This window comes from Pelodiscus sinensis, chromosome 1, assembly GCF_052426305.1.
Source record: "Pelodiscus sinensis isolate ZL-2025 chromosome 1, ASM5242630v1, whole genome shotgun sequence".
Classification (NCBI taxonomy): domain Eukaryota; kingdom Metazoa; phylum Chordata; order Testudines; family Trionychidae; genus Pelodiscus; species Pelodiscus sinensis.
Genome location: NC_143052.1, coordinates 86,985,604 through 86,997,652, shown reverse-complemented (window position 1 = coordinate 86,997,652; position 12,049 = coordinate 86,985,604). Strand labels below are relative to the sequence as shown.

The 12,049-nt window shown below is 41.5% G+C and overlaps 1 protein-coding gene across 2 annotated transcripts in view; it reads left to right on the top strand.

Moving 5' to 3' along the window:
• The window catches only part of SLC5A8 (solute carrier family 5 member 8), a 44,124-nt gene that overhangs the window by 13,090 nt on the left and 18,985 nt on the right, over positions 1-12,049 (top strand). For both annotated transcript variants that reach the window (XM_006125861.5, XM_006125862.5), the window contains exons 7-12: positions 4,847-4,976; positions 5,604-5,692; positions 8,079-8,191; positions 9,897-9,964; positions 10,299-10,385; positions 11,519-11,715. In XM_006125861.5, the coding sequence (XP_006125923.2) occupies positions 4,847-4,976; positions 5,604-5,692; positions 8,079-8,191; positions 9,897-9,964; positions 10,299-10,385; positions 11,519-11,715 (684 nt within the window). The remainder of the gene's footprint in view (positions 1-4,846; positions 4,977-5,603; positions 5,693-8,078; positions 8,192-9,896; positions 9,965-10,298; positions 10,386-11,518; positions 11,716-12,049) is intronic.

Here is a 12,049-nt window from a genome sequence, read left to right as displayed (position 1 = left end):
GTATTAAGTTCATTTGCAACCTAGAAACCAAACTGTATGGTTGTTATTTGTGCAAAGCTTCTATTCACATCAGATCTTGGCTTGGTACTATATTCAACCTGAATCAGTGACTGGGAGTTGTACCAGAATAAACAGTAAAGGATTCGATCATAAAGCCACTGAAATGGATGGTCCAATGATGAAATTGCTGAAGAATCATGTTCAGAATCATTAGTGACCAGTCCTGAAGCTGTAAGCAGCTTGACACTGGTGATCAGTTCTTTTTTCCATGCATTTGGAACTGTAGTTTTTTCTAAATAAAATGGTGGTCCACCTTTACTTCAAGGTCAGAAGTTAGGACTTAAGTAAATCTGTAGAGGAAACTTACAAATTTGCCAGCAATACTTAGGTGAGAAATGTATGAAAGCATCTCTTCCATCGGAAGCTATATTACTTGTTTGCACCTCCTCTGCACTGGGATCCTTTAAAGGCATCCTACAAGCAGTTCAATTGTGGCCAGAGGAGTTTGGGAGTGTGGCACCATTGGAGTCACTTGGCCAGAGCTGCTGTGAACATACAGTGGTTCCCATGTAGAAGGCCTGAGCCTCCCAGGAATCTGTGAGTGAGTCCTGAAACCTCCCCATATTAATGGGGGAGTCTTGCCCTTATTAGGGAGCATTTCTGGAAATCTGCAAGGAAAATCTCAGGTAGATCTCTTATTCAAAGTGCTCTTCAAAGGCACCACATAGTGGTTTGAGTGTTGAAATCTTCTATTCTTATTACAAAAGAAACCCTTCTATCATCTTTCCAGACATAATGCCAGTTTTGCTGAAAAGTATTCCACCCAGCATTATTCATTCAGAATTAGTGAGAACAATTCATTTTAAGTCAGAGGGCGTCACTCTGAAATAATATTTAATCAGGACAAAATCAAATATTGGCATTTGAAACTCTCCCCAACCAGCACCATGGTTTAAAAGCAAGATTTGAAAATGTTGTAGGTTACCTGGGCATGGTCATATTTTTCTGCCATTATTCACTCAATTAACAGCAATTTTGTTTAATTTTTAACTGAAATGGCCTAGGCTAAAACCTGCTATTTGAAGCCATGTCTACCCATGAGAGTTGTACTAATTTAACGAACATACTAAACAAACTCCATCTCCTGCAGAGGGTTAAAGCACAGACAACACGAGCCTGCAGCTACAGAAAAAAAGCTCCCGCTTCAAGTATTAATGCAACCTCTGCTACCTTGTGCGTCCAAAATGCTCAAGCCTTGTTGTCTTCTTCAGCTTTTTTCTCCACGGAGGTGGCACTCCTTTAGATCACTGGAGGTGTCTGGGTACTTCTAGCTCTAGACTGTTCCTAGCTTCATAAAGTTCATTGGCCTCTGCCTAACCCTCCTGCAACCCACACCGCCTACAGGAGCATAGTCTTCAAGGACATGGCTCCTTCTCTGTACTTCTCTAAAATTAATTGTATTCCAACCACCAGTAGCAATTTAATTGCCTGAGGCCCACTGAGTGCCAGTGATGCTCTACAGCTGTGCCAGGCCATCAGTGGTGCACTGGTATCTCCAGTATTTAAGTGTATCAGTTTGTTAAATTTGTTAAATTCTGTATAGCCTTCTTCTGTATGCACATTACACCAGTGCACCCCATTGAAGACCACACTCCTGTGGGCATTGTGGGATATGGTACATCTGAAAGAGCTCCATCTCTGTAGAGAGGGAAGCCAGAGTGGATAGGAAGGTTTGAGCATTTTGAATAGCCAACATTGAATGGAGACCTAGGGTAGCCGAAGTTACATTCATTCTTGAAGCTGGAGCCTTTTGTCTTTAGCTGCAGGCTAGTGCTGCCTGTGCTCTAACCCTCTGCAGAAGATGGCATCAGTTACATTGGTGCCCAAACAGTTCTTAAGTAGTAGCCATACAACATAGTGGCTACTGCTGTAGCAAATTAGCCACACTCAACCGGCCAAATAGCCACACGTGGCTAGTGGCTAGCATGTTGGACACCATGGCTGTGTCTACACTGGCCTCCCTTTCGGAAAAGGGATGCTAATGTAGCACTTTGGAATAGGCAAATCCGCGGGGGATTTAAATATCCCCCGTGGTATTTGCATTAACATGGCTGCTGCTTTTTTCCGGCTTGGAGATAAGCCGGAAAAAAGCACCAGTCTAGATGTGATTCTCCGGAAAATAAAGCCTTTCAAGTAGGAATAAGAGATCCTCCGGAAAAGGCTTTATTTTCCGGAGAATCACGTCTAGACTGGCGCTTTTCTCCGGCTTATCTCCAAGCCAGAAAAAAGCGGCAGCCATGTTAATGCAAATACCGCAGGGGATATTTAAATCCCCCGCGGATTTGCCTATTCCAAAGTGCTACATTAGCATCCCTTTTCCGAAAGGGAGGCCAGTGTAGACACAGCCCACAGGTTTAGTACATTAAGTCTCCAAGATTAACTAGGCACTAAGAAGGGCTGCCTATAGTCTATGGGCAATTAATTTTCTCCTAGAAGCAACAGCTCTAAGGGACTCCATGCCAATAGAAGAGTATTGTACCATGGCAGACTTCAAAGGTGTGTGGTCTTTGTTAGGGGACATTTACAAAGTCCTTCCCCATTTCCTCTCCATGCGGACCCTGACACTATATAAGCACAGCAGAGCTGCACAGTGCAAGACACCAAAGATGTAGGCACTGACTTTTGGTTTTGCTGGTGGATGGTTTTGAAGAGGTGTGAGTGGTTAGGGAGGTACTGTACTCTGCCAGTGCTGAGGGGAAACTATTTGCAGTATATTTATACACTGCTGTATCTTTACTATTTTAATAGTGATTCAGTTGTTCTGAACTACATAATTACATTATCATGAACTACAGTACATTAAAATCATTGCACTCACCTACAAGTTGTCTTCACTAACATTATAGTTTAAAGATATTATGTCTCACTGAAGTTTCTGGATGAAACTGTCAGCAAATCTTATTTACATCTTGGCTCCCTGGTATTATTTTGATGCACGTTAAAGGCACCTACATTATTCAGCTGAGTTTATCCCATTGATGACTGGAGAGAATTTTTAGGTCTTCCAAAGATGGAAAATGATAGAGGTACAGTGAGAAGGATTCTTATGCATTTGCAGTACTCTGGAAACATAGTATTTACAGAGTACTGCAAATGATTCCAAGCCCTCTTTCTTGATGGGTAACTGCTAATTTAGGCACCGTCGTTTTGTGTGTATAGTTGGGTTTATATTATGCCACTTGCATTAACATTGCATTTCATCTTCTTGTTGCCAAGACAGCCAGTTTTGTGAAATCCCTTTGTAATTCATCCCAGTCTGTTTTGGACTAAACTATCTTGAGTAATTTTGTATCAACTGCAGACTTTGCTACCTCCCTTTTGACCCCTTTTTTTCAGATCAGTTATGAACATGTTGCACAGCACGGGTCCTAGACTAGTACAAGCCCCCTCTAGGGACACCGGTATTTACTTCTCTACATTCTGAAAATGGGCCATTTATGCCTACCCTTTGTTTTCTATATTTTAACTAGAGAGCTTGGGAAATCTTTCTGGATTGTCTAATGAGCATTAACTTAATGGCAAGCCTTAAACACGTACCTCTGTTTTCAAACAAACTCTTTGCCCTAAGTGCACATGCTGTTAGCAACACAAAACTCATCACATTTCGCACTGAAGCTCTAGCTTGTGGGTGCTGATCACCCTCTATTCCCCTCCCCCACCCATGGGTGCATGAGCCCTGGAGTTTGTGACCAAAGGTGCAGGAATGCCGCTGCTGAATAAGGGGAGCCCGTACATATTATTATGACTGACTCAAGAGTCCCCATCCCTGAAACTGCCTTTGAGGCCTGAACATACAGGAGAATGTGTGGCTCCCTTCCTGCTAGCTTCCCATGAATGAAGAAAACACAGTGAGACATGCAAAATAACTACAGATGTTACATGACCTCAGGATAGATTCCATTATAGGATGCACCTCTGTGATTATATTGTGGATCCATTGCTAGTGCCAGTTATTCCCATAAACAATCTCATGGGCTGACCATGTGGCTGCTTGTGTGAATAACAGCTCACCAGGTCGGGAAGGGGGGGTCACAGTGTGAGTCCTAGTCTCTAAGGGTATGTCTACACTACCCTCCTAGTTCGAACTAGCGGGGTAATGTAGGCATACCGCACTTGCAAATGAAGCCCGGGATTTGAATTTCCCGGGCTTCATTTCCATAAGCGGGGAGCCGCCATTTTTAAAACCCCGCTGGTTCGAACCCCGTGCAGCGCGGCTACACGGGGCTCGAACTAGGTAGTTCGGACTAGGATTCCTATTCCGAACTACCGGTACACCTCATTCCAGGTGTACCGGTAGTTCGGAATAGGAATCCTAGTCCGAACTACCTAGTTCGAGCCCCGTGTAGCCGCGCTGCACGGGGTTCGAACCAGCGGGGTTTTAAAAATGGCGGCTCCCCGCTTATGCAAATGAAGCCCGGGAAATTCAAATCCCGGGCTTCATTTGCAAGTGCGGTATGCCTACATTACCCCGCTAGTTCGAACTAGGAGGGTAGTGTAGACATACCCTGAGTTACTCTCTGGCTAATCATGGTTTTCAGCAATTCCAGGGGTGTTGAGAGCTTTGCACTGCTCTGGTAGCCAGTCAGATCACAGCGTGTAACTAGACTAAGAAGTGTTCAGTTAACAAGGTTTCTCTTTTCTTTGGCTGCCAACAAGGAAGCAAATGCAGGTACAGTAGGACCTGTTTACCTTTACCAACGTTTCAGTATGATGCTGTTTGATCAAGATTCCAAGAAGAACTATGGCTAACTCATTACTGTTGTTGTTTTCTTTCATGTTTGTGCAGATCTCTCTATATAAATCTTGTAGGACTGTGGGCGATTCTTGTTTGTGCAATGTTTTCTGGATTAGCAATGTACTCGATATACCGTGATTGTGACCCATGGACAGCAAAGCATGTGTCAGCACCAGACCAGGTTTGATACTAAGCATATTGATGGTTTAATAGCTGGGGATGAATTAGGATTGCTGCCTTTAGGGGCTGTTCCTAAAGTGTGAGACTGAGCACACATATCTCCAGAGTCATGGGTGCTCTTAGGATCTGTCCCTTAGGAAAGATACATTAAGGAACAACATTTTGGGACACTTGAAACCAGGGAGTATATTTTATTTGTAATTAAGGAGGACACATGGATAATAAAATAAGGAACCAGAAATCCTCTTATTCCCTAGTGATGCACAGAACAAGGAAGACCAAGGATGACAACCCTCTGTGGGAAACTAATTTTTTTTGGCGGGGGTGCTCCCCTGTGCTACAACCAAAAGGTCCAAAATCTGTGGCTCTTTCTTCCCCCTGAGGTCCACATGGCTTAAGAGAGATGCAGAGTGACATGGGTGGTCTGCATGGAGGCTCTGCGCCTTTGCTTTCTCTGGCTTGGGCCTGAACCCCCATTCAGAGGATGTGCCCCTGTCTAGGAAGGTCGGGGGGAAGCACCTCAGATAGCATCCAGTGAGTTAGGATTACTGAAGCAGGGAGTCACTACAAAGAGGCAGGAAGGGGAGATTTTAATTTTACTATTTCTCAATCTATGCATTTTTTTCAGCTCATGCCATATCTGGTATTGGATATTCTACGAGATTTTCCAGGGGTACCAGGGCTTTTCGTGGCTAGTGCCTACAGTGGAACATTAAGGTAATATAATCATCCTCAGTGGCATTCAGTGGCCATTTTTATGCATGCTTATTAGAGCATAAATTGCAATTATCCCAGATCCTTTGCATTGAATTTCCCTGCATGCATATGTTGCTGTTCTTTAAACAGGGAACAATTAGAAGCTGTTTGATGGGAGCAGCTTAAAAGCTTTTTCAGACTTCACCAGTGGAGCTTCACATTTCCTTGTATTGATGCAATTGGGTCTCCTCTGCTAACAAACTCCACCGACAGGGCTAGTCTTAGCCTTAGCATTATAAGCAAATATCATGAGCAAAAAACAGCACTTTAAAGTGTCAGTGTTGTAGACTAAAACCTAGCAGAGCTTGTAACTGACAACTCCATTCCGGCTAAGTCTACACAGCCACTTTTCTGCGCTGCAACTTTCTCACTCAGGAGTGAAAAACACCCCCCTGAGCTCAGTAAGTTGTAAAGCACCAGTGTAAAGGGGCTTCCACTAAATACCCAACCCTGCGAGCGCAGCACGTTATAGCGCTATAGAGTAAATGGAGTTTATACATGGCATTGGGAGAACCATATGTTCACTTTAAAGTGCTGCCATGGCTGTGCTTTAATTTTAGAAGTGTAGACAAAGCCTCACCTTGCTTCAAAGCTATTGCATTCTGTCCACTTTACTAGCTGCATTTGTAAATTATTGAAGCCATATACGGACACAATGCAGATGCAGTTTAATGGAATGGTCTGTTGCTCATCCTTCCTTTCCAAACCTTCAGAACTGTATTTTAAAGCCATGTCCCTTCCTACATCATAAGAAGCCCATTCTGCTTGTTAAGGACTTTTTACAAACTAGTGTTTGCAGTTTAGAAATACAGGATTTTGAGTCAATCCTGCGAAAATGGTCAGAATATTTTTTTTCAAATGGTGATAAGTTTTTTCTCCAACTCCTGATAATTGAAAACAACTGAAAAGAGTTTTGCTTCAGCTTTGCAAAGCTGTATACTTTTTAGGGGCAACCAACTGTGGAAAATATTAGCCCTTAATATGAATGTTTTGGAAAATCCTGAGTATGCAAAAAATCAGAGGTTAGAATGGGAACTATTAACAACCTCAGCTATGGTAGTCACACCCAGAGCAACTGCTATAATGCTGAGGCTGGATAAGTTTTTGACTCTTATATGTAGCTTTGTAAGTCAACATGATGAAAAAGGCAATACTTTGGGGATTAAGCTGATTGCTTGGTAGAGTAATGTATAAAAATGTCCATCTGTGGATTGTAGGTGATTGGCATGTTGCTAGTCCTGAGAAGCACAGTGGTTGTACCACTGTAAGAGGCCAGATGCTGGACTAGCTGGGGAAAAATAAAATAATACTTTTGCACTTTAATAGATTCCTGTTTGCAAAGTGCTTTAGGATCCTTCAATGGAAGAGGTTGCAGAAATGCAAATTATTATTGTATCTCCAGTGTTGCACTTGAATTCTGTTAATTAGTTCATCTTGTCTGACTTTGACCACTGATGGTACCACCAGAATCTAAAAGAGAAGGGAAAGAGTAGGCAGTGGGGCATGTTTCTCTGTAAGGGAACTATGATACTATTTCATGTGCTCTAGGAAGGTCGTACTTACTCAACAGTAGCTCGATCAGTTCTCAGGAGAGGGGATTGATGTTTTAAGTGTTTTGAACAAATGGTTTTCTCCAGGTCTATTGAATGCTCACTGGAGCTCATAATTAATCATTGAGTGCACAGAGCTGCATATTTTCTGTGTCATGTGATCTGCACCAGGGCATATCATGTTCCAACCACAATAGAAGCATGCCTTTTTTAAGATTTAGGCCAAGATTTGCAGATATAGGTGCCCAAAATTAGACTCCCAAATACATATTTAGGCACTTGGAAAAGTATCTAATTTTCAGAAATGGCAAGTACCTTGCATTTGAAAACCAGCCCACTTCTTTGAATATGGATTTAGATCTCTAGCTTTAGGCATCAATTTTTGGCCTATAGAATGCATCCAAAATAGTCAGTGAAATGCCACACAATGTACATCCATTAGCTTACATGTACCTCACCCAGAGTATGCTAAACATATTAATGAATTCAAAAAAGGTTTTAAAATACTACTCATCTTTTGCACAACATCCTTCTATAGCACTATATATGTGAACTTTCCTTTCACTCATTTAGCTGATTGCTTTTTTCTTAAAACATGCATTATCCTCTGAGAACAACTATTTTAAGCAATCGCAAAATGCAATAGTTCAGTTTCTCAAGTTTATTTCCATTAGTAATAATAATTTCAACCTCTATAGAAGTTACAGCCACATAGGGTGTCTGCCATGATCTCTGTTAAATGTTGGTAAATCTCAGATCCTACCATTCAAAAATGTTTAATATTTTGTCATCTGTAGCACAGTGTCCTCCAGCATCAATGCTTTAGCAGCTGTAACCGTTGAGGATCTCATTAAACCTTACTTCAGCTCCCTCTCTGAAAAGAAACTATCTTGGATTTCCAAGGGGACGAGTAAGTTTGCAAGGGATATTTTCCACTTTCACCATAAAGAAAAATGGCTTGGTTCAGATATCACTTATAAGGGTGTAAATCAGGAGTAATTGAATTAAAGTCAATGGAATTACATCAGTATAAAACCTGTGTGAAATCAGAATCGGGCCAAGAGTTTTCGGATATGGGAGAGAGGGTGAGCAGCTATTTAAAGTGAGCATGGGAAAGGGCATCCTGTTTGATCTTTAGGTACAGGTTGAACCTCTCTCGTCCAGTACCCTCGGGACCTGACCGGTGCTGAACGAGAGAATCTGCCAAATCAGGGAAGGTAATGTTGCTAGACAGTATTGACCAACACTTCCACTGCTTCCTGGGCTCTTAGAAGTCATTTAGGAGTAAATTAAAGCTGAATTATAGCACAGAACTCTGAGAGCCAGAACTGGTGGCTATAAACAAACTTTAAGGAACCACAGGAAACTTGGCCACACTAATGATGAGAGGAGATCCAGCTAACTAAAATTATGCCTGAGCACAGATGTTGCCGGATCAGAGAGTACCCAACTAGAGAGGTTCAACCTGTAGTACAGGTAAAATAATCTGATATTTAAAGATATATATTATATATTGTAGCCTTGTTCAGTCTAGAATCTGAATACAAAATAGGGTTGTAATAGGTGTTATTTTTCATTCCATCAGTCAGAAGGCAGGTGCATGGGATGGAATTTTGTAACAAGTCACTTGAATGTGGAATTATTTGGCAGGGTACATGCGTGGGGAAATGTACCACATTGCACTCTCCTGCTAGAAAACGTGAGGCTTCACTACCACTACCATATTGCCTGAAGCCCTCGATCTCAGAATTTTGGGTTGAACATACAGGGCTAGATCTTCTACTGGTTTAAATCTGTGATGCTCCATCCATTTCTTTGCTGGCTACCTCAGTTGGCATCAGGGGAAAATATGGCCCACAGTGCCCCAGTTAGTTTGCTGGAAAAAAGCTAACACGTCTTTCCTGTAATTAGCTTAGTAAAGGGTAGAAGAATACAGCCATTAATTCGCTGTATCCCGAATGACAGAACATGCTGTGCCAGTGAGCATACCGGTGCAACAATCAGTATTGCAACAGAATGTGGTTTCTTAAGCATTATTAACAACTTTTGATGCCAACTTTTGTTTGCTATGGGAATGGAGGCTCACAGGTCTGAACTCTGATAAATGCCTCACCTTTGGTATTAGAGCTTTGTGGGTGATGGATGTAAATAAAGCAGCAATCCAGCATTAGGGAACCTGGGATGAAGAGACTTCATTTGCTTAGGCTGTCTATCTCCAGGCTGTATGGGATATACTTAGCCATGGCACTCCAATAATCTAAACGTGTTTTCTCTGGTACAAAAGTGGAAAGAAGATCCGCTCTTCAAATAAAAAGTGTTTGTGCAGAGGATAAGAGGAGGAATGTAGATGATTCTTGCTATGTTTATTATTCCCAGTACTAGTCTCAATTTCTTTTTAAGATCTAATCTTCAACTATTCATAATCTCATAGGATTTGTTGTTTCCGTGATGCCCACCTGAGGTAATGGAGAGCCTGGCCTTTTGTTGCTTTGACCATCCTCAGAGACCATCCCAACTGCCATATATTTTTGTATTTACTACTAGTAGTATTGGACTAGAAGGAAACTTTATTGTAGAATTTTAAATGTTTATATTTGTGTGTCTCACCCCTTTAGGTCTTTTTTATGGAGGCATATGCATTGCCATGGCTGCTCTGGCGTCCCTTATGGGTGGCTTGTTACAGGTGCATGTTTAACTGCTTTTCCCCTCTGTTTCAATAACTAGAAGAAATGATTCAAAAGAACAATCATTGGCTACTGCACAGTGATTAATTTTCATCCCTTCATGAGTATTTACCTTGGAAATTCTTAGGACTCAATCCTCAACTGGTGTAATTTGATGTGGAGTTTCACCACCTTACACCATCAAGGATATGGCTCACAGCCAGCTTCCACCCCTGATTGCAAATATTTCATTTCATCCCCTTCTCCCCTCCCCACGTCAGTGGTATCATGTGACACCTTTTGGCTTTGCTGTGTGATACACTACTTGATATACAACTTTATTCTCTTCCTCAGGCAGCTCTCAGTATTTTTGGCATGGTTGGTGGCCCTCTTCTAGGACTGTTTACTTTGGGAATCCTCTCCCCTTTTGCGAACCCCATCGTAAGTACAAGTTGTGAGTCTTGCTGATTGAAAATACACTGGTCATATTAGGGATCATCTCCACCCCCAATAATTTTGTTTTAGACATTAGAGAAGAGGTTTTCCATACCTACCTTCTTTCCCAGTCTACAAACCCTTACCGCAATAGTTAGACAACAAGGCTAGTAGTTTAGTCTGAAAAAGATGGTTTAAAATGGTAAGATTCACTTGTCACTTATTTTCTGCTTGTTTCCTATGACTAACGCCTTGATTTGTCTTTGCACAGTGCTGCAGAATCAGTACTATTGTGCCGTAAACAGCCTAAAAGGAGAAGTATGTTGTTACTTTGTGGCATTACAAAGTTATGGTTGCAAATTTAATTTTCAGTTTTGATTTTGGTCACTCTAATTTAAAACAAACACACAATCTTAGATCTAAGGCCAAAGTATATATTATCTGTGAATCAAACTGAATTGCACAAGACATTCCTAAATTATGACATCCTAAAAACAGATATGTTCTCTAGCGTTCATAAAGTCTAACTTTTTGGTGCTTGTAGCAAGAAGCCTTAAGAGCAGTAGAGAAGTGAAACTTAGTTCTCTTATCAACTCCCAGTTGTTCACAGTCTAATATCAAACATCGTTAACTGTCAGTTAACAGTCTCAGAGGTGTAGCCATGTCAGTCTGTATCTTTAAAAACAACAAGAAGTCCTGTAGCACTAAGAGACTAACAAATGTATTACTTCATGAGCTTTCGTGGTTAAAACCCAATTCATCAGATGAGTTGGAGTAAAAATTACAGAATATAGAGTACATATAAGATATCACAGGACTGCTTTTTGTCTGTTAACAGACAGAATACTGTGTGTGGGGGGGGGGGACGGTGGAAGGACATAAATTGTGAATTTTATGCGTCTGTTCAATGGTATTATAGGCCAAGAATTTCAGACATTTGTGCCTAAAATTGGACTCAAGCTCATATTTAGCCATCTAATTAAGTGGTCTGGTTTTCAAGTGTTGAGCACTTTTCAACAGCCCCCATTGCAGTCAGTTTTGAGAATAGCCTCTCAGTACTGAAAAATCATGGTGTTATTCCTTGTCATCCTTCTTGGAGTTTTTGCTTTATTCAATCCAATATTTACTTTGTTTTACAGGGTGCATTTGTAGGTCTCATTGGGGGCTTTACTGTTTCACTCTGGGTTGGCATTGGGGCTCAGATTTACCCTCCACTCCCCGAGAGAACTATGCCATTAAACCTCTCAACTATGGGCTGTAACACAGGCAGCAATTGGACTGCAACAACTGTAATGCCAACTTTAACAACTGTCATACACCTGCAAGCCGCTGAAAGGTATATAACAAATCAGCCTCATGTTGCATTGTTGCTTGATTTACAGTGATATGGATGCCTGTAGTAGTTGGATTGTTATAAACATCTTCACTATTTTATTTACCTGATGAACTGAAAGGGAGCAGAATGGTGTGGTTTTGCCTACGGGGTCGACTTATTGAAACCCCCTAGAAGTTAGTGGGCTTTAGATCAGTACTGTTGAGTTCTGCAGTCATGTGTGCCATACTGGGAATTAGTTTTGTTTCCATAGTATGGATAGGCAAAGGGGACGTATGTTTATGTCTTACAAACAGGACTGCTGCTGTTTTCCTATCTAAGGGTATGTCTACACTAC